General features: G+C 39.7%; 1 protein-coding gene across 2 annotated transcripts; it reads right to left on the bottom strand.

Annotated features, from left to right (window-relative positions):
• Window positions 1-1,559: 1,559 nt before the first annotated feature.
• TRMT1L (tRNA methyltransferase 1 like) lies at window positions 1,560-23,363 on the bottom strand. 2 transcript variants are annotated; one of them, XM_064515560.1, is made up of 16 exons: window positions 23,066-23,363; window positions 19,342-19,494; window positions 18,037-18,147; window positions 15,813-15,926; window positions 14,517-14,581; window positions 13,842-13,971; window positions 11,575-11,698; window positions 10,245-10,324; window positions 8,860-9,106; window positions 7,696-7,908; window positions 6,314-6,504; window positions 4,591-4,669; window positions 4,068-4,234; window positions 3,318-3,377; window positions 2,841-2,967; window positions 1,560-2,746 (listed from the first exon to the last, which is right to left on the bottom strand). In XM_064515560.1, exons 1-16 carry the CDS (start codon window positions 23,187-23,189, stop codon window positions 2,434-2,436), a joined length of 2,298 nt encoding a protein of 765 aa, XP_064371630.1. In that variant the 5' UTR covers window positions 23,190-23,363; the 3' UTR covers window positions 1,560-2,433. The 2 variants fall into 2 exon arrangements, with proteins under 2 accessions (XP_064371630.1, XP_064371631.1); XM_064515561.1 differs by having other exon boundaries at window positions 18,085-18,147.
• Between the last annotated feature and the right edge of the window lie 66 nt (window positions 23,364-23,429).

The raw sequence follows: 23,429 nt of genomic DNA, 5'->3' as shown, positions 1-23,429 counted from the left end.
GTACAGGATTTCCTGCGTGTTGAAGTTCCCTGTCACTAGTGGCACAGATCACCTGACAAAGTACTCTTCTAAATGACAGCTAGTGATACAACATGCAGCAGTTACAGGAATTTCAAGAGTATCAGCTGCAAGTTTGCAACCAACACCTGCATTATCACCATGATTTAGGTACTACTGTAATGGCAACATGGATATCAGTGCACCTCAGTTCCCAAGTTTATCAGAACAGTTTTGAGTCATGCTGTTGTGACTAGAAAGCTCTGTACTGCTGTGCTATACGTGACTTGATGTACCCTAGCAGAGGTAACTGTTCCCAAAATCCTATTTCTACACCATACAACAGGACAGCATACTAATCATACTTTCTAATAGAATCAAAAAATACGAAGGAGAAGCTACCAAACGACAGCCTTTGATGAACACTAGTGTTCTGTTAACTAATTACTGCAGGATTGACCCTAGCTGATTAACGAGCACCTTGGCAGGTCTCCCAAGACAAATACTCAACGGAAAGAGAATTCCAAGGTGTCCAGTCTCCAACTCCTCTTTTGCATGTCAGTGAAAACAGGTGAAACGCCTTGTCCCAGTTTAGAGCTGCTTCTGCCCATTTGACAAAGGAAAAAAGCCTGGAAGTACAGAAAAGCCTGAGCTCAGGGACAAGCCTGAAGCCTTTCTCTGCAGCTCCCTGTGTACATTTAAGAATACTGAGGAATAGTTACTTGCTTTGACTTGGAGAAGATGCGTAATAGCTTGTTATTGCAGAGGAGCCATTAATGTAATCACAAATAACTCCCACAAAAGGGTTCAGTTAAACTTGCTTTCTGGCCTACTTTATTGTAATTATAGCTCTCCCTTTTGCTCCAGTTAACTGGTTTTATGACTGATTCTATCCTATTTACGTTAATGTGGCTCAAGGGAGCAGCTTTTTTAGCTAGAAGTGAAGTCTTCTAATTGGCCTCTCCACTGAAAAAAAATATTTACTTAATTCAGAACAGTTGGGGAGTATCTTAACAATTTTTTTCCCCTCAGAGTCATGTTTTGTGTAAGTTTTTGACAGGAATTTAGTTTGGTTTGTTGCTGTATCACTACTGGAGCAATCTCTCTCTTTAGTGGTCTCCTATTTTTTCCTATGAGGACAGAATGAAAATAACTAATTACAAAAGCAATCATGAATTTAAGATGATATAAAAGGCAGGAATTTAATTTTGGCCTGATAGGAACTTATGAAGAAGTTTTGGACAGTCGGGATTGTATCTTAAGATTTACACTACTTTCTATCGCTAAGTTAGACCACCGCACGTTGCCACACTACTGTTCCTGTTTGGGACTTAGTTTTGAGTAAGAGAAAAGCAATAATATTCTTGTGAAGCTTCACAGATGAGAAAATAAAGGTAAGAAGACCTCACATTCTTCTCAGAGAAATAACTAACAGTCCTGCGACAGGCTGAATACCAAACCTGTGAAAAACCCTAACTATTAACTCTGATTGTTTCAATTTGTAATAGTTCCCACTTCAAGTGAAATATATAGGTATGTGAATAAAAAAGGACAAAGTCAAGCTTATTTGGCTGGAATGCTGCCATATATTTAAGGAAACCAGAAGTGACTACCAATGCACAGTATCTTTGCTCATTCACAGAAGAGATTTTTTAAAACAAAGATTGTATTATTGACAAATTAATTTCAAAATTTCACCTAGAACTTAAGCTTGTGGTGTCTCGTCACTGTACCTTTTTGCCAGCAAACAACTAGATTTCATCTCTGAACAAAGAGCTACCTAGAGTGACTAAACATAATTCACTAAAACTTGGTTAAGAACTGAAGTTTAAGTAACAGTTTTGTAACTTAATTCCTTTCCCTTCTTACTTGTGTTAGGCCTTTGCTTCTAGGCAGAACTATAAAACCAGAATTGATTGCCAAACTGAGTGCACTAGCTGGAGTTCGAGTGCACCTGGCTAGCGCTTTCTAGCTTGCTTACATTCATGCCACACTTTATCCTGCAGCATTTTATCACCTTAACATAAACTCTCTTGAAGTTCTAATCCGTCACGTTTCAGGAACAATAGTCCATTTTATATTAAGCTTATGTTCGGAAATGCTTAAGACTTTTGGCCCCGTCCGCTATTCTGGATTCTGTGCTAGCAGTCTGAATAAGGCTTTACAAAGATTTGGGGGTAGTCACACTGCCACAGGGTAAAAGTGGGCGTGAGCATAAAAGCAAGTAACTGTCCAGAGACTTTCCCACAGTAAGGGTACCTCGACCACACACACTGTGATCAGTGGCAAGTTCTGCTACGCAATTCTAAAATGTCTTCACAGATTAAAATAGCAGGCAACTCATTTTCAAAAGCCAGTTCTGTAAGAAGTACTGGCTTACTCGAACAGGTATAGTTTTAGGTCTTCAAAATCCTGATTTCAAAACAGTGATTTTCATTAGTCAGCTGCACAAGGCGTAGGGCAGTCTTTTGTGACCATGGCAGTAACTCCAGACTTCTTATCTTCCAGAATCTCACCATCTCCTGCTTTGCCATCTACAGCAGCTTGAACGTGGTCTCCTACCTGGAGATCTTCGTTCAGATGGACAGGGCCTTCCGCTTGCCCCCCGGTGTACGTGGGAGTGCTGTACTTCACAAGGATAGCCTTAAACTGTGCCAACGGTGCATTTGTGCGAACTCCCATAGGATCAAAATGGGTTCTACTTACTCTGTATCCAGCTTTAGAGAGATAGCTTAAGAACTTATTTAACCTGCAAAAGCCATTTAAAAAGGTGTTACTGCTAATAAGGCTGATTCGATGCAAGTTATCACAGTAATGTATGACTTTTTAAATAAAAACCTTACTTTGGCATGTTCATTCCTTTAATACTGTGTCTATGGATATTGTAGTAAAACGCAGGGTGCTCAGCACTGCTCTCACATTTTTGTCGTTTTGTTGTATTTCGAATCACTTCATTACTTTTTCTTTTTCCTGGACCACAAAGAATACCAGTGAAACCAGTAAGCTCAGAACACCAGATACAAAAAAGCCACATTGCAACTACACCTTTCTGTTTTCCTAAGTTAAATTTTGCAGGGTTAAAGTCTAGCCTGAATTTAATTAACACACCATTTTCAGTAATAACAACTGAAGCTAAGTACACTTCATGAAATATTAGTGTGTTGCCTTTCAGTAAAGTCAGTACTCAATGGGAAAGTAACTCCTGAGTACAAGAGTGTGCGTGCGTGTGCACGCGCTTGTTTTTATATATATAAAAAGTGAACACTAAGCAATAGTTTAACATGAAAGTGCTGGAGTTGCACCAAAAACAATCTACTTACCATGTATCAAGTAGAATTCTGCTGAAGTATCTGGTGTTTTGATATATACACCACACTCTTCTAGAATACAATTAAAAGTCAAAATTAAGTTTACTGTAGGATAGTAAAATGACAAAATGCCCTATTTAAACAGAAAGGACTAACTCCACATTCTAGGTCTAAAGAAGTATAGTCAGAGGCATGGGTAACTTTCACTTACTAAATCACTAATTTTCAATCTACAGGAAATACTCAAAATATGATTTAATTTTACTCTACCTGGAGGTAAGTTTAGGCCCTGTTTCATTTTACTAAAGCCATTCCTTTTGGCACACTGATTTGCAGTTTCTCAGAGAACACAGAGCATGATAGGTGGAAACCTCTCTTCCTAACAGCAGGGACTCTCAGGTGAGGATCCGGGTGAGCTGCAGAACTAACGGACACTTCCATTTCCAACTCCTTCAGTGACTCTGTGGGATTTTAATGGCAGTCAACATGTCTGCATTTTATTTATTTAGCTAAAGATCTGCCATACTGATTAAAGATATTTAAATCCAGCACTCTGCCTCTCACAGACCCTACTGTATTTATAGCATCCAGGGTTGTCTGACGAGATCTGACAAGTCCTGTACTGCATACAAAGCAACAAAGATTTTCTTGCCTTTTTTAAGTATATGCTGCTGCTGTTGGCACTGAGTTAGCAAGGAGAGGTACCTCTCTAAATCACCACAAAGCTAGTATTTTTTGTGAACAGTTTGCCATTTGTCCTACCTTGTTTGTTCTCATCAGTAGAACTGTGAATAGAAAACTGCTTTAAAGTTGTGCACTCTGCTTCACAAACTAATGTCTTCAGAAGTGGCTGAGTTTCCTCTAAACCGTACTGAAGAGCCTCAAAGAGCATCCTTCTCAGAAATCCAGTGTTAAAGAGAGCTCCTGACCTATGAAATAAGGAGAACAGTGAAAATTCAACACTTCTTAATTAAAGCAAAAAGTTACTTTAAAAATCTCTCACACAAGTAAATGGCAATGAGATGACACTGCATGCAAGCGTTGCATCAGGCTGACTGTGTTTGTAACTTAATGATACTCAATTGCTTTGTTTCCAATGGCATTAGGAATTTAGGAGGGTATTCATTAGAAGTTTACTGAATTCCTCCCAGTTGCTAGGTATACACTTTGTAGGGTTAAAATACTCAGCAGACTTACATTTTTATTATATAACTGACTAGATGACCTCCAGTGGTCCCTTCTGCTCTGAATTACTCTGTGGTTCTCTGTTGTGTTGTGTACGTACCAGAGAGGTCCGAGAACTACTGCTGTCTTTCCAGGCATACTGCCATAACAATCACAAGGTAGCTGCTGATAAGGGTTTTCTACAACAGAAAAACAGGATTTAAGTTACTTTGAAATACAGTCTGTAATGCTTACTTCATTAAAAAGAGGTGATACAGATGCGAAATAGTAGCTCACTTTAAACGGAGGTATTTAGAAGGGCAAGCAGCATCAAAAACATGACCCCATTCTCAATTCTGTCAAGCAGTGCTTATGACGATTTAGTGAGTGATGAGTCTCCTACCATTGTTAAATTGACATTAAACAAAAAAAATGCAACTAGCCACATCGCTTTTTATGTATCTTGGCAGATTTCAAGTAATGAGATTATCAGCCTTCCTATAATTATGCAAGTACATTTCCAGTATAACAATAGATAGGAATAAAAAAGAAAATCCAGAAAGCATCAGTCATTTACATATACAAAATACAGCCTAGCTCCAAATTTCCTAAGCCTTAAGTCAGCTTCCTTGCAAGTATGTAAGGCATGAAGTAAACAATTCATTTACTAATTAAGATCTCTACCATAACATTGCACTAATCTGTTACTCATTTCTGTTATTAAAATAGAAGACTGCATTTTTTTAAAAAGTTAATTACATGTTCTTGCACCCGACTTTCAGTAAGGCATTAAAAGACATAACCACCCATTAGTAGTTTAGGTACCCAAAAAACTGTAGTGAGAAGAGTGCTCTGGAGATCCAGGTGAAAACAAGCATCCGGAAGAACCTGTTACTGTGAAGCAAATACACTTCTTGCTTTCATATGCATTCATACTGCCCTCTGCCTAGCCATCACCTCTTAGTAGAGACGGGAGACAAAAATTAAGCTAACTAGCGTATAGACACAATTGTGCACAGTCAGCTTTTACCCTAGAAGCTGCTTTGATTAATCTGAGGGGAAGGTGATACTCTTTAAGGTATACTACATTACAAAGTAGCTGAAATTAACTGAGAGGCAGAAGAACTCACAGTGAATGTGGACTGTTCTCTGCAAAAATTAAAGAAAATCTCTTGGCTCTTGTTTACTCTTCTGAACTGCTAAAAATGACTTAACCCAATGGAGTTTAATTTTCACAGGGAAGTCAGGAAGCTTATAAAAGAGCACACTACTATGAAAATCTGAAGTTGTTAGTACCAAGTGGAAAAGGGAGCTCAACAGTTCTCACATACATGGCATAAGTTATAAATCTGATTTAAGAAAACATGCGTTGCAGCACTTGCATGAATTTACAAAACAGAACTGTATACTACAACAAACACCTAAGAAACAAGGTCTCTAGAATAATAACCTGATACCTAAGTCTATCAAGCTGCCACTGTATGGAGGAACAGCATGATAACCAAGGCTGCACCATTCTTCATGCCTTTTGTGGAAAGGATGGATCCAAGGGCTTATCAGGCATCAAGGCAGCTTCAACAGCCACCGCTGGTGGGAGTACAGAATTTATGCCTAGACAGAACATACATTTGCAGTGGAATCCACCTGGACAACTAATCTAATCCATTACCTTAAAACAGATATTGTTACATTAGAAATACCTGTGCCACTTCATACATAAACTTATTGTTGCATTAAATGCAAGTACTACTTTACTAAAGGGATGTAAACACAGCCTAAATAAACATAAAAACAGATGTACAGAAATCAGACCTTCTAGAAAGTGGAAAGGAAAATCAATTTACCTTCTACCATACTACTCTCTCTCTGAAAAATTCTCTCTTCACACCACTGGCAATGGATGAGATACTTAATTTTCTTTGCTGAATCATCTGCAGGAGATGGTCCCCTCAAAACTCTGACCACTACTAGAACAAAATGTTCTAGAGCTACTGCAAGTAAAACTTCAATGCCTTTGTTACAACGAGCTGCAGCTCTACGAAAGAAAGAAAAGACATTTCTACTGAATTCCGCCGACTAGTATTTCCACAGATACTTGAACCTGCTGAAAGATTCTTGAGATCATCCACTTTTCTAGAAAGAGATACTAAGGATCTGAAAAAGTGATCAGGAACAACTTGTTTCTTAAATGCCTTCTTTTCTTCCTATAAGCTTAAGAAAGCCTTATTTTTACCTTTTTATCATGTCTAGGAACATCATTCTACTCTCTGCATCATCTTCCTCTCCACATACCTACCTATTGCCAGAACATTATAACAAGACTATAAACCAACTGCATGGAAATTGAAAAGAGTAGAAATTTTGAGGGACACACATGATGGTAAATCATCAGATGTTAATTAAATGAGGACTATAGGATTAAGTGAACAGTTCCTGAATATGTAAGCATCGAGAGGGAAGAATTCTTTAATGGAGTTGGAACACGTAACCCAGAACGTTTCAGGTCAGTATTTTCACGCTGGTACACTGAAGACCTCTGTGCGCTCAATTTTCTCCCCCTGTCTTTCCCAAGCAGCTGTCCCATCCTCTCACCTGTATCTTTTTTCTCAGAGCCCAGTTTTTCAGTCTTCAGTTATTAGCTGACTGAAAACATCTATAGGCAAAAGACTAATTTCACAAGTTAATATTGCAGGCACTGTGTTGAACTCACAAGGTAATTTTTTTAACTACAAAACTTCACCTGTAAAATTAGTTAGCCCAGTTACATTTAACGTTTAAACCTCAGGCTTAAGGATCTGAAGTGAACATCAGTTTCCATTAAAGCAAGTCTAACTGTAATGCCCAGTTAGAAGCCACTCAAGCAGTTTAACCAACTTTTACAAAGTTCATCAGCACTATAATTACTGCAAAGTGACAGGAATAAAAGAATTTTCAGATACGCAAGTCCAGTAATAACTTTGTATATTACTTCCAAAAAAATAATACAACCCAGCCCCAAAACAAAACACCACACATCTTACCTCCGCATTTTCACCTTGCTCAGTTTATAGTTATTATCCTAAAGCAACACACACAAAATATGAAGCATTAAGATTGTATTGAGAAGTCTGGCTTTTAGAATTAAGGAATTCTGGAAACTGAATATGCACAACCTACAGCAGCAGTCTAAGTTTTGTATCACTAATAATTTTCCACCAGAATTTGAACTGATTTGTTACAACAGTACCTTGCCACAGAAGCAATTACTATCCTCGCTGCCAGTTCCTTGTAGTACTCTGTTCTGACTATGTTACATCCATAATGACGCAGGGCAACGTTCTGGGCCTTTGCGTACAGAGAACTGATGTCTGTGGATGTCAGTGACACAATTCCAAGATTTCTTACATTTCTAAAGGCAGAATCCAGGTAATTCACAGAAGTTCCAAATGGGTCCAAATGGCTAAAAAACAAAACAAGTCCCACACTGTATCTAAAGATGCTCAACGATTTAATCTGAGGACACCACTATTTTAAAATCATTATCTATGCTGATTTTTAAAACAAAATAAGAAAACAGGATTTACATTTACAGCACGCCTCTCACGAATGACTTTGGAATACTGGAAGATAAAGTGTCAAGATGAAAGAGTCAAGGCAGCATCATACTGGAAAATACACATCAACACAAAGCCAATGCAGTATTTCTTTGCATTGACCCTGTTCATCGTTAAAAGAACATTGGCCTGATGCTTATCTTTATCCTCAAAAGAGAGTGAAACTTATAAGAACAAAAATATTTTCAAATGTAGGCATTCCAGTTGATGTACTGATCAGCACGATTTTCAGCCTGAATGCCTGCTGCTTGATTTGCTTAGATCATGATGTTAACCAATACAAGAAATCCAATGACTTATTTTTATGTCTGTATAGTTTTTGAACGTATGCATCTATAAACCCAACTTTAAGGTAGCAGGCTACCTTACCTGTAAATGAATATGCTTCAAAATGGATTAAAATAAATGATCCAATAAACATGAAGTCCTATACATATGCACGCACAGGTATGCATTTTAAACTAGTTAAAAGTTGTAAGAAAAAAATTATAAACTTGACACTTCTTTTTCATCAGTCAATAAATTACATGAAAAACAGTTCGGCTTAAAATTTTCCACAAACATTTATATTCCATTCAGGATGTCAGAAAGACTAAATATTTTCCCAGTGATTATTTCTAAAATATTTAAATTAATGTTCACTTTTCACACCATTTCTGGCACAATACTATTACATTTAAAACAAACAAGTGATTGTTGGCCCTATCTTTCATTCCATCTTCCCTAAATAGTCTTTATTTAGGGAATAAAGAAAGAAAAAACACAAAACTGTTTCAACAGAAATGCTCAACACTTACATAAAATCGAATGATCTCAAATGCATTATAACATTAGCATCCATTTTTGTCACCTCAATGGTGCCAACACTCTCTTCTCCATCTTCTATAGCTTCATCAGTGTCGTCTTCCTTAGCGTTCAGTATCACTTTCATTTTGTTTAAATGGCAATTTTCCTGAATCATCGCCACGGAATTTTCATTACAATCATTAATAGTAACCTTCACAGAACTCCCGAGATGCTTTGCCCATTGTAATCCCATTATACCTACAGAAAGACACAGTCAGAATTGTAACTCCATGACAGAATATGGCGTTGGCTTCTGGTCCACTGACTTTGCTAAGGAAAAAAAATCATTCTTTTGAATGCTTGTAATACAGAAGTGTGATGCAAATTTACATCTTGCTCCTGCAAAAACTGTGCTGGCAAACCTCTGTCAGCGAGGAGCCACGAGGAAGTCTGTAACGGAACAGACAATAGTCTATCCGTCACCTTCTGAAACTAGAGTTGGGGATGCAGACAGAGAAGACCTGTAATTTTTGAAGCAAGCTAGACCCATATTTGGCAGGAAAGCTTCTCAGCTTGCTTTAATGCTCCAGTGTAGACAAACTCCCGTGACAGACCATAGTAAAACCTCAAACAAAAATAAATACTGTGAAGGTTTTTAGGCTGCCTCTAAACATTTACTGATGACTCCTGTAGTCAAGTCTATGACTACACCACAGAACTTGCGTGGGATGCCAGAACAGGATGCAGCTGTGAAGTGTGGCCTGGTTCAGAACCGCAATAAGCACATTATCAAGAATTTTTACACAAAATGCTGAGCAGTTACCGCTGTCGCTCAACTATGATCTCAGGTTTAGAATAGCTGTTTGCTAATAAAGCCAACAGTTCACATCTCTTCAGACTTTTGTTCCAGACAGTTAATAGACATAGACAGAAGTACATTACATTTAGTTCATGTTCGGAATTTTTGTAACCAATTAGAGATGCTTCTGTAAAAGAAAGCTTGGATTCATCAGCATTTTATAACCAGAGGTTGATTGTACAGCCAAATTCCACATCCATGAAGTTGCAAGACATCTGGGACCTTGTATGCAAGTTTAGAAAGATCCAGACACATGGCATTTCACAGGCATTAAAAGTGAAAAGCCTCTGTCCTCAAGGTGACTATTAAACTTTGATTTTCTTATTATTTATGGTCTTCTTAAATGGCCGTATTCCAGACTCTTGAAGGCGTGTGTGTGTGTGTGTGCGCGCGCGCGCTAATGACTGCCTGCCTAAGGAAGAAAATCACTGTGTACCTCACCTTATTTTGAATATGCAATGTCTATTAGTTGCTACTGATTTTTGCAACCTCATACTATTGGATATTAGCTAAAGATTAAAGCACTTGTATGTTTACCAGTGGCACCAAATGCATCCAGACATTCTATCGGTTTCCGTTCCTCAGCTAGCACAGCTAGTGCACAGAATATCAGTTGCCTAGAAAATAAAAGAAGGGGTCATAAATAAGTTGAGAACATAAATTTTTCTTTTTCTCCTTCTTGTTTTTCTTGAGCTTATTACTAGAACACTTAGTTGAAATCTGTTAAATATAAGAATTGTAAATCAAAACCCTCAACTACCCTTGAAGTTTAACTCCAACAGTTAGGTTTACTTTTAACCTCCCTTATGGATGTGATGGTGTTTCACACACCATCACAGTCAGAACAGAATATTTTAGAAGGTAGGATCCTGAATCAACTTATTAGTTACTCAAATACTGGAAAAAGTGATTAGCACTCCAAAGTAAACAGTGCTTTTCTTCCTTTCCCAGCACGATCTGATATTACCCTATTAATGGTTCTGAGCAGAAAAGGATCTCAAAAATGACAGAGCAGTTGAATTTTGCTGTTTCAAGGAACAGACCTTGCTCTCGTAGACAGAACCATAACAGTAGTTGGAATGGCATTTCTCAGAGGCACATCTTAGCTTTCACAGGCCTACCTGAGCTAACTTGAAATCTGGGAGCTCAAATATTAACAGCAAAGCCACTGACAACATGAAAGGTCAGCATGGGCTGAAGCCTCATGCCATACTTTGGTGTCAATGCTCGCACTTTTCAATTGTGGTTTAGACACGATTTATGACTCTCCTAAAAAAGACAGTGTTTCTTCCTTCATCTTCTTCAACGCAAGTACGAGAAGCAACTTGAAAGAATCTGACCCCCAAGAGAAAAAGGCCCGTATAAAAAGTCCTAGGATATGAAAACCATATATGTACGCTGCAGTTCAGCTGAAGGAGAGGAGGCAGTGCCCAGCTTTAACACTTTGTGGAGGTTCACAGAGAAACATCTGAAGTGTGCACAATGAAGTGAGTCTTCAAGTGTGCTCTTCTTTTCAAATCCTATTCTTTGGCATAAACTATCTATTATGTAAAAATACTTAATTGCTTCAGACACAACAATATTTCCCACATAACATTCTTGGTTTTAAATATTATTCATTACGAAAACAATTTTCTGATGAGAAACTTTTCCAAGTTAACAGAAATTATCTAAGCAAACAAATTAAAAGCCCATCCAAATGGAACTCTCTTATGTCGGTCATCTTTTGCTTATGTCAGTCATTTTATTACCCAAATATTATTCCTAAGAACAAGAGTTAACGGCGTTATTTTTCAAAGCGCATAAGAGTTTTTCACTACAAATTCACCATCCCTCTGGTGCATCCTCCCACTACCTGTTCTCTCACCTGTTGAGTTTCATTTTAGGATTGAAATAAGAATCAGTTTTCTGAGGTGTGGAGTAGTTGGGAAGCACTTGCACATCTGTGTCCGACTCTTTCAGCACTTCTGGAGAAGACTTGGCAGTAGGAGCTAAAAGAAAATAATTGCGGGGGAAGAAACTATTTAGTGAGAACTGAAATTAACATTAGCACATTTGACAAATGAAATTGAAAATTTGCTCCCACATAACAAGAGCTCTGGTTCCACAGGCATTATGCAGTAATCCCACCAGCACGCATGAACCAATTAACTAATATGTGAAAAAAAGAAAACAAATGATCTTGTGTTCATAAAAGTGGTGCATAGGGATTAAGTTCTACCACTATCTTCTTCCATAAAGCACCAAATTTGTTTCTCAGTTGGGCTCTCTTATCCACTCAAATTTAAAAAAAGAAGCACCTGAGCCTGAGGCCTACTCCAAACACCTTTTGATACCAAAAATTCCCAGGGAGGCTCAGGTCACTCCATTTCTATCTGAGGAAAAGGAACTCAGTATTCTGTCTCTGGCATGAAGTGTTATTCCTCTAGATGAAGTGTAGTGAAGGAACACTCTGGTCCTTAATTATGTACAACATATGATAGAATCTAAATGAAGACAAACATTTGTTTTGCATGTTTAAACACAATACCTTACTAAATAATTAAAAACCTACTAACATAGCTCTGAATGTAATTCAATGAACTGCAAAATCCCTCAAAAACCTTGATCCAATATCCATAACTTATCAAACTGCTTCATGAAATGCATATAGATAGCACAAGCATAGTGACAATTTAAGCACTTAGGCTTTGTATAAAATATTCTGTAGCAAATCAAACTTTCTTGATTTGATGGCTGTAAACACATGCTGTCATTCCTCCAGGCAATTTATGCCCAGTCTAACAGTAGCAAAATTTACGCAAGAATGACCAGGAAATTTTGGTTAGCTCTCAACTAGCTACCTTTCACTGCACAGCCTGCTTGCTCTGTACTGCTTTCAAATATGCAGAGAGAGTACCTCTATCTCAGTGCACAGCTCTACCATTTGCTCCATGTTTATATGCCAAGTTTTGCTCAGGTGCCTCTGAAGTATTAAATATATGATCTGTGAATTTCCCCTCCTCTCTAAGAGGAGATATAATCCTATGCAAGTGCTTTATATAAGAAGTGACAAATGAGTCAGCCTGTATTAACAGCTCAGAAGGGAAAGTTAGATTAAAATACTTCACAACACACACTGCACTTTCTACCTCCAGTATTTAAGTTAAAAGGTATAAAAACATATACTACTATTGCTTCCTAGACATGGAAACTGATCCACAGACACTAAGCTATTACTCCTAAACTGCAGCAGATTGACAACAGGATTTAAGAATGAAGCATAGCTCTCAACCTCCAGTCTCATCTGTACTATATTGTATCTAGAACAATAAACCTATACATCTCCACAGAGACAAAAAATTTGATTGATTTTCCGACAGTAAGCAGTTCATGCTGTAGCAAAAAGCCTTAACTCTTACACATCAGCTGATCAGTAACATGCTTTTTATTAGCCAGAGAATGGACAAGCAATACAAAAGTAAGAGACAAGCAGAGCAGCAAACTAAGCAGCAAACTTGCTCATTTTAAATGAAGAATAAACTTTAAGCAACTTGCAAAATAAAAGAAGTTAAATTAATTTTTAAGATTTGGCCTTCCGATCTATTTTATCCACATTTAAAAAACAAAAGTCTAATTCTGGAGAATGTCAAAAAGGATTATAATTTACCAAAGAACAACTCACATGTTTATGATTCTCCAGGACCAAAAAAGCCATCCTGTTTTATGAATCTATGCTGATGCAGTTGGCATAAAAAGAGCAAAGGATTTACGTACTGTATAGAGATTTACTCAAAACGGATTTAAGGACAGACAAAGCCAAATATATAGAGGCACGAAATGCTCTACACAGGTTTTGTTTTATGGACACCATGCTCTCCATTCTTTTGGAAAGACAGAAGGTTACATTTTCAAAACTAAGCTAACTGTGAAAGAGAGTATTATTTATCAGTAAGAACAGGGTAACTGGTCAATGCAGAGAGTAAATCACAACAGTCTTACATCTGAGGAAAAAAAAAAAACTAAAAAGCTATGGGCAGATTTCTCATTAGTAAATTTAAGCATTTATCTCATGTTTCTCGCCCACATATCGTAGTCATCCCATGCACTATATAGTATGAAAATATTCAGCGTTTTATAGCAGTAAGAACCTACCTGTAATAAATCTTGATTCAGTTTCTCCTTTATTCACATGACGATTAATATGCCCTATCATGTCAGTTCTTCGTGTGATAGTTGCTGAACAGATAATACAATGGTAATGGGCTCCCATCTTTGAAAATGTCTGTAAAATACAGGAAGTGTAGTTTTAGACTATTAAAGTAGAACTATACATGAATATAGACAGATTTTAAGAAGTCATCTCTCTGTGCATACATAAATTTCTGGATCTACTGCCACAGAGACTGTAAACACCCAAATATATACAGAACCAGCATAGCACAGCTACCTTGCCACTGATTCACTGTCACCACTACTGATTCAGCTGTCTGCTGATACTCCACGTATTCAGCATGCAGGGAAGGATCTGAGAACCCTCATTTCCCAGTCTCCCTTGATCTCTTCCACACAGCATTGCTATTTACTCCAAACTGATCCTGGTTTACATGATCTGAGCAGATAGTCACAGGAGTAAGACACAGATATACAACTACATTCAACTAACCATCAAAGGGTTACATCAAAAACTTGTATTTTGGACCAATAAGCTTCAAGTATCCCACACTGGATGACAAGCCGTATTTTGAGACTGAAGTAGCAGTTCCCCCAATCACCTCTTCCCCTTATGTTGTGGGGTAACAAATATTTCTGTGATTCAGCTTTTTTTACCTGGTCTCCAATGAGGTTTGGCTTCACCAGACGACAAGGTAAGTGACAGATGCACATTCTGTACCCTGGAAAACAAACTAGCTGTTGTCACATCACAGTACAATAAGTAAACAGCATGCATATGTCTTGTACCACAAACTCTTTGATTTAGGATTTTCTTTCTTTGATTTAGGATTTTCTTTCATTACTTTTATAGCAAGGTCTCAGAAGGCCTTTCAAGTATTGCCACAAACATTACCAGTGTTCTGATACATTCATCCTCTTTGCACAGAGAGATTTGATCAGCTAAGTATAGATTAGGAATTTTCGAACTGCTCAAAAATCACTTACAGGCAATTCAGCACTAAAGTGAAGCGTACTGGACAACAGCTAGTACTTCAAACATTTATATAATACCTGTTAATCCAAGCATCAGAGAAAGATAAGAAAGACATTTCAAAAGCCTTAAAAGGTTTCAGGAGCCCATGTCGCATTTCATTAAGTCTGTTACCTTCCTACACGCTGCACAGTTCTGGTGAGTCCTGAGGTCATACACACTATACAACTTTTGAAAGCAAGTTGTAAGCATTTCTGAATGCTTTGCTGAAGTATTTTTACCTGACTTGTGTGAAGACGCCTCTAAACTTTTTTTCCTACAGTTTAAAGCGGCAGAGGAGGGGGAGAACCCCACCCAAACCCCACACCTCTTAATACATGCAAAACCAAAACTCTAGCAGATGATTTTTTAATTTAACTTTAATATTGCCCATCTTCTGGTTAATCGTGTTATTTCCTATAAATCCATATATCCAGTTTATTTAAAATATATACTGCTCATTCTCTTCCTTATTTTAATGCAAAGATTTTAAATACATCTTACAAACCGATCCTACTGTTTGGTTATATAAAAGACAAGGCTACTAAATGCCGATATTAAATAAATACTGGAAGTAGTTATCTCCAGGAAAAAAAAAGCTCTAAATAATACAACCAGAATTTTTATTAATTTTCATCATATAAATATTTTTGATTTCATAATCATTTTCATGATATGCCAAGAAACTTTTTTTTTTTAAATGAGGAAATGCTCAACTAGAACTATTTTGGCATTCAGAAAAATACAAACTTATTTCACATTTATATTATACATCCCAGGCCAAAATTCATTTTGCCAAAATATGGTTCGAGTTCAGAGCTGGTATCAAGATGCATGAAACACACTTATGTCAACAGGAATTCTAAAGATGAAACACAGAACAATGCCCTACATTCCACAATTTCATATTGTACTTACTATTCAAATATGATTGCCTTTACCTTCAAATTCAACCGAAATCTTCCAGTGCAAATTCTGAAGGTGGCGATGGAGTTTATGACTATAGCAAGCTTTGAATTTGTCCTCAGGACACAACGGACAGGGCTTCTTTTCAGCTGAAAATGCAAACAAAAAATATGACAAACATACAAGATGCAGTGAGCAGACATGTTAACAGAAATACATGCTGTTACGCATACTTGTTATTAGCTATGGTTAAATGTGTATTTTGAGAAAAAAGATGATGAATTCTCCATGCTTTATTTTATTACATGTGTCCACAAGGTTGAAATAAACGGGATTATCTGTCCTTTCTACTCCACAGAATACACAAAGACTATTACTTTAAAGATCATTAACTTCTATAACCTTTAGGGTTGTTTTTCTAACTTCTTACTAGAGTCACGTGATGCAAATATAACTTCTGAAGAGTATTGCAGAATAGAACTTTATAAAAAAGCCTAGAGAATTACATTTCAAAACACAACAAAAAAATGAAGATGTTAGAAAAAAGTCTGTTTTTCTTCCTCCTCAATCTCCAAACAAGCTTTTAGATAAAACAAGCACATAGCGTCTTTTTATTCTGGTGTGTGTGTGTGTGTGTGGAGGGAGTTATTCTCTGTTAAAAATAATCTTTCTTCTTGGAAATCTTACCTCAGGGGCACAAAAAAAAGGTAAGAATTTTTTGCATCAAAGGTATCTGAAGCATATTAAGTATTATTCTAAATAAAATCTAGCCATGAGGAGACACATGTTGTACAGCTGTGCACAGGAATCGTATATCAGGGCAGGCATACATCTGTTGCTGCATCTTATACTGCTGGATGCCAAACAATCTCTTGGGTACAAGTGAGCAGAAGGACTTACATGTGTTTGAATCATACAGGAGGAATACTGAAACAAGCCACATAACACGGGCAGCCTCCAATACAATAAAAGCAGTATTTTATTTCCAGATTCATAATAGTTCTATGATGCAAATGTAAAGCTTTCAACCTCTATTTCAATGTATCTAAGGAAGTAGACAAAATTATTTATGATTTATATAATAATCACATATCTTAGACTTGCACAAGAGTAAAATTTCCTGACCCTGCCATGACCTTTGTGATTACTACTTGTCCATGCAGAATCCCTTGCCACTGAAGCCAGGAGAGATGCCGCCTACAGCTCACCAAATCATCACTGCTCTCTAATGTAGATCAGACTATTACTGCCATATGGTTTACTGAGTATCAAATAAACAAGATAATAGTAATAAATACAAGTCAGTCCAAGAACAGAAACCACAGAAGAATGCCACATCCATGACTGAAGGACCAAAAAAAAAAAAAGGTTCAGAATAACTGAACTGAATGCGGTTGTCACTACTAAAGCTTCACATGTAACTCAGTTCAAGATGAAATTGTCTGACAACAAATAATACCAGAACCACCCCCCCAAAGCAAAACAACCCGCCCTACACACCTAAAAGGTATTTATGACCTATCTTGTCATTTAACATGGAACATATAGCCCTCTGTTTAAGTTTTACTCCTGGTGTATTTGTCAGTTGTAAAATTAAACAGACATAGAAGTAGACTATTATTCTCATCAGTGGCCACTCTGGAAGATGATTAAGGCACAAGAACTGTACGATGCAGCAGCTGTATATCCTGGTACTTGTATTTTTCTCGATCCGTGAATAAAAGCTAGTTTCAGTTGCAAGGTCTGTTAAACTACATGCTTTTATCAACACTAAAGACACACATATCATCAGAGAGAAACTAAGAGTTGTAAAGAAAACAATTTGCACTCTTACAACAATCCTCCACTATATATCTGTGTCAGAAACAATGAACACAGACAAAAAGGAAAATAAAACGTTCAAAACAGAGGACATCTTTGTTTAAACTGAGATTAGAAAAAATTGTATGTTGTTCTCAGTAAAGACAACAACTAGCTTCCCTGTTATCATGACATAAAGTAAAATAAAAATGAGATTAAACTGTTGACATATAGCTAGAATCAACATTTTGCTGATCCATGCACATTGCCACATTAGAAATGCTATAATGCAGAGGGAAAAGAGGAGGAATCATTAAGGCCTTGACTTCACTGAGTAAAGCACAACATTTGATAAATGGGGGAATGAAATTATAAAGCTATTCTTTATGAAACCCCTAGGTAACATCAGAAATGAAAAGTAGTATTTTAAAAATAAAAACCAAGAAAGAATGTAAATACCTGTAACATGAAGATCTGTGTTCTGGGATACTCCCAAGGTAAACTCACCTTCATTCAGATCAGCTAGTTTCTCTAGATCGGCAAGCTGTCTTTGAATTGAAATATGTTTCTCTAGAAGTTAAGAGATATTTACAAGTTAAACATAAATAGTTAAAAATGTATTTTTATCTTACTGCTATTTTTCTATCAATCATTCCAAATCTCATACTCGTACCAGTTTGTATCCTTTAACTTCCAACATGAATGTGGTAGAACAAATGACTTACAAAGTTAATCCCCTAGAATGGTTCCCTAATAAGATCCAGATATTTCTACTTGCTTTTTAATTCTGATATACACCCAATTTCTCAGATTGGAAAAATTTTCACTTGAAAAAACAAGCTGGAAAGAGCAAGTTGCATACCATTTACTCCTGATTTTAGTGCATGGCATTCTTATTTAATGCAAATTATAAACAAGGCAGTATAAAAGCATCCTGTGAACTATCCAGTAAAACTAAAATAGCAGCTAGAACTGGACCATTTTATAAGAACCAATTATTCAATGTATAGCCAGGAACCATTCAATTCTTCTACTTTTTTTCCTGGCAAAGTGTTTAATAACCTCAAAATTACCTTCCAATTTTTCAACTTATCAGTCTCTGAGAACAGTGTAGAATTTGCTAGGAAACAAGAGAACTAGCTTATCCAACAAATCTCTTATTGGTTTTGGCACACAGAACATCCCAATTTATCACAATACTGGTTCTGTAGTGATTCTAAACCTTAATTTTTTTTTTAACATTAGTCTTCATATTTTCTTACGTGAAACTAAAATATCAATTGATCAATGTGTTTAAGATATAGAAGCAACTTTTAAAGCTAACGTTAAATGAAATTCCTCACTCCCAGTTTCTGCACTTGAAATTCTACTTCCTTCTACTTACAATAGACTTTCTCTGTTCGCAAGTACTTATCTACATTAAAAGATTCACAACTCACAGGAGCAGTACTTTTAACATCAGGACTTGAGGCATATCATACCTCATCCAGCATAATTTCTTTTCTGTCACTGTATTTGGGGGAAGTTCCAAAGTGATTTCTAGCATGTTAGCAAGGGGAAAATGGCATCTCCTTTGAAAGACATATTTCTAACATCTACGGAAAATATTTTATTCAGACTCACAGGAAAAAGTATCTATGGAATCAGATGTACTGAAAATGAGATTTCACACGTTCCCTTCACCTTTCTTCTCCACTACTTTCACCTTTTCTTCTCCTTTCCTCAAGAACATAACATAAAGATTCTTATAGTTTATTAGCATACCTCTTGGAGAATCAGATGATACATCCAAAATGTTACTATCAGATTCTCTTATGGACTCCTGCTCAGCTCCTTTTTCTTTGGCTTCTGCTTCTGACTCAGTAACTTCCATGTCCAGTTTGTTGCTTCCCACTTTTCCAGAGACAACCACACCATCTTAAAAAAAAAAAAAAAAAAAAAAAAGGTAAGAATTTTGTGGATGTAGTATCTGAATTATACAAGTATGTTCATTCGTTTCCAACAATTTGGTGCTTCTAACAAGCAAAATGGGCTGCAACAACTTTGAAGAAGAAAAATTGTTTAATCAATATGTCAAAGAATAATTTCAGACCAATTATCACTCATTCTTGCAAACCACTGTGAAACAATGCTATCCTGCACAGAAAGAATTATCCATCCATCTGTATTATCACATGTGTTCGCATTATCAGAATAACATTTATATGTTATTTTCTGGCAAAATGCAGCACCAGCAACAGAAAGCAGACAAGCAGGAAGTCCAAATACATTTAACAATATACTAGTGCCTAACAAAGTTTAAAAACAAAAGTTTAGAACTGGTTATGAATAGGCTGAACAACCTGGAAAAAGAAGCAAGTAAAGAGGGGTACAGCACTTGCTAATGATTGAATTATTTGGGGTACTAAAGACAAGGGCTTACTGAAGAATTTCAAATGGACTTTCAGCGGCTGAGTGATTGGGCAATAAAATCAAAGAACTGAAGTAGAGCAGTGGACTTTGGGAAAAAGTTAATCCTATTTCACATATAAGTGGACGGGCTCTGAGCTGAATACCACCACTCGGGAATAGGACCCTGAGGTTTTAAAACACAGTTCTACGGAACGAACAGAAGAACCATCAGCAGGGGTCAGTCCTTCTCCCCACAAGCAGTGGAAAGTCCTAAGAAACAATGCAGAAATCCATGGTCATCCTGCATCTTGAACAGCATTACTCCTGATCCCCCAGTCCTTAAAGGGAGAGAGCAGAAAGGGAAAAGGTTGAAAAGTGGGTGACAAGAAGCAACAAAGCTATGGAATAGCTTCTGCTGGAGAAGTAACAGAATAGGCTAAGACTTTTCAGCTTCAATAGGACAGATACAATTATGAGTGGCACAGAGTGCATCAAGGTCAACTGTTCACTTTCCATTCCAATAAAAAAACCTAGGACACATCAAATGGAGGTTTCGGCTAAAATTCAAAACAGAACAAAGTTCTCTACATAACTTGCTGTTAAACCACAGACCTCCCTGTCACAGGCTGCTATGGATGCTGTAAGTCTACAGAGGCTAAAATGACAATTTTACGGAAAAGAGAAATCCACTAAGGGCTTTTAAATACGAAAATACCTTTGGCTCAAGAAAACCATGAGCTACAAATGGTTTTGTGTCTAAAGAGATTTCTGGGGGATGTATTAATAAATGTCCTCATGATCTTCCCTAGCTATTTACTTTTGACCACAACTGAAGACAGGATAAGGGCTGAATGAATCTTATAGCAGTTCTTTGATTCTCCTAGGTTTGGGGCTTTTTTGGTTTGGTTTTTAGACACTGTAGTTTGATACAAATACTTACTATTTTAAAGAAATACAATGAGAAGGGCACGGAAGGACAATCTGAAGACAGAGGTCAAAGAAATTATTTATGTAAAAGGACTGAAGAAGCACAGAGTGAAATTATTCTAACTTAAAACATATCAAGACCAGCATGCTAGTCATAAAAGTATTGATATATTTCTCACAGATCTATTTTTAGCTGAAAACTCACCTGAGACAGACTTTTATTCCTTGCCTACTTCTCAATTAATAGTTACAAGATGTCTGGTGATAGGGTCTTACATTGTTTATTAATAAAAAGAGAAAAGGAAATGAAGAAAAAAAAAAGGCTTTTTTTGGTAAGAAATCGGTAAGAAGAACAAGGATTGAACAGGACTAGGTGTGCTGTGTGAGAACTGGTAACATTGTTAACAAAAAAAAAATGCATAGTGAGATCATAGCAGTCACCTGAAGCCAAGATAGCTGACTGAGCCTTAACAATAAATATAGAGGTTAAAATTGTTAGAAAAGAGTATATGTGTGTGTGCATGGAGATATATATATGGTTTCTATGTAAAAATTTATATGAATATATGTGTGCATATACATTTTATATATATATATGCACATACTATATATATATTTGTATAGTTTATATACATATCTGCATAAGAGAGGCAAAAGCTCACGCTAAATAGTTAAGAAAAGCACAGTGAAGCAGGACTGCACGATTCCCATCAGGAACCACTGATACTGTGCAAACATAACAAAACAATGCCTGAGAGCCAAAAACAGCTTCTTTTTTTAGTTAAAAGAGTTAAGTTCATTTCAACGGTAAGACCGCAAGAGCAAATGACTGGCATCAGTGCCATGGTTGTCTCTGCTGGACACTGGCGATGGGCACCAAAGCCATCACTCTTTTAAACAGAAAACACTACAGAGGTGTGGGACGGAGGCCGTGTAACACGTTACAGCCCTCCCCCCGCCCCGAACAACGGACCCTGGTTTGCAGCACGATCTTTCAGACTACACTTGAAGTAACTAAAAGTTCACAAAACAGCCTCAAAACGAAGCATAGAAAAGGACCATTCCGTAGCAAAGCTTGAAAGCCGGCACGAGTTCCGGCCAACGCGGCTTGAACTCCCGCACGCGCGGAGCCCGAGCGAGGGGAAGGAGCCGCACAAAGGCTCCGCGACGACCCCACCGCAGCCCCCCGCGCCCGGGCCGCGCTCGCCTCGCACCGCGCTCGGCGCCGGCGCACGTGGCGCGCTGCCGGCTGGCGGCGGCTGCGTCGTACGCGGGGTTTGCGGAGCGCGGAGAACTTGGTTTGGCAGCGGGAAAGGTGGGAGAGGGCGCGAGGCGGGTCCCAGGCAGGGGGGTTCAGCTCGGGCCAGGAGGCCCCTCTCCCTCCCCTGAGGGCGCCGGAGCGCAACGCGAGCCGGGCCGCATGGCGAGCCGCGGGGGGCGGCCGGCCGCCCTCGGCACCTCCCGGGCGCGGGGGCCCGCGCAGCGCCGCCGAGGCGGCCCCGGCAGGGGAGCGCGAGCAGCAGGGGGGGGCCCGGCGGCATCGGGGCACCGCGACGGTCCCCCTCACGGACCCTCCGCAGGGGGCGGCAGGCCGCGCCCCCCCCCAAGTCCCCAACGGCTCCCCGCGCGCGCGCCCCTCCCCCCCGAGCCCCCAACGGCTCCCCGCGCCCCGCCCCCCACAGCCCCAACGGCTCCCCGCGCCCCGCCCCCCCCCCGAGCCCCCAACGGCTCCCCGCGCGCCCGCCCCCCCCCCGAGCCCCCAACGGCTCCCGCGCCCCGCCCCCCCCCCCGAGCCCCCAACGGCTCCCCGCGCCCCGCCCCCCCCCCCGAGCCCCCAACGGCTCCCCGCGCCCCTCCCCCCCGAGCCCCCAACGGCTCCCCGCGCCCCGCCCCCCCCAGCCCCCAACGGCTCCCCGCGCGCCCGCCCCCCCCCCGAGCCCCCAACGGCTCCCCGCGCGCCCGCCCCCCCCCCCGAGCCCCCAACGGCTCCCCGCGCGCCCGGCCCCCCCCCGAGCCCCCAACGACTCCCCGCGCCCCGCCCCCCCCGAGCCCCCAACGGCTCCCCGCGCGCCCGCCTCCCCCCCAGCCCCAACGGCTCCCCGCGCGCCCGCCCCCCCCCCGACCCCCAGCGGTCCTCTCCGTGCGCAGGCGGCCGCGACGCGGCCCTTACTGAGCGCCGCAGCCTCGCCGCCGCCTCCGGCGTCCTCCTCCTCCTCCTCCTCGTTCTCGTTCTCCTCCCCCTGCTCCGGGGGCAGCCGGACCAGCGCGGCCTCTGCAGCCTCCTCTGCTGCCATCTTCTCCGCAGGCGGTGCGGCGGCGTGCGAAGCAGGCGAAGGGGCAGGACGAGCCGCCTTCCCCCCACGCCTCTTCCCCGCGGCAGGCAGGAGGCGGCTCTCTCAGGCGGGCGGAGACACGCGAGAGCTGCGGCGATGGCGGTGGCGCTCCCCCAGCTGCCGGCACGTACTGCGGGAGCGGGCAGGGGGAGGAGGTCGCCTACAACTCCCAGGGTGCCTGGTGCTGGGAGGACTCCAGCT

Source organism: Dromaius novaehollandiae, chromosome 8 (assembly GCF_036370855.1).
Source record: "Dromaius novaehollandiae isolate bDroNov1 chromosome 8, bDroNov1.hap1, whole genome shotgun sequence".
Taxonomy (NCBI): domain Eukaryota; kingdom Metazoa; phylum Chordata; class Aves; order Casuariiformes; family Dromaiidae; genus Dromaius; species Dromaius novaehollandiae.
This window is presented reverse-complemented; position numbering and strand designations above follow the sequence as displayed.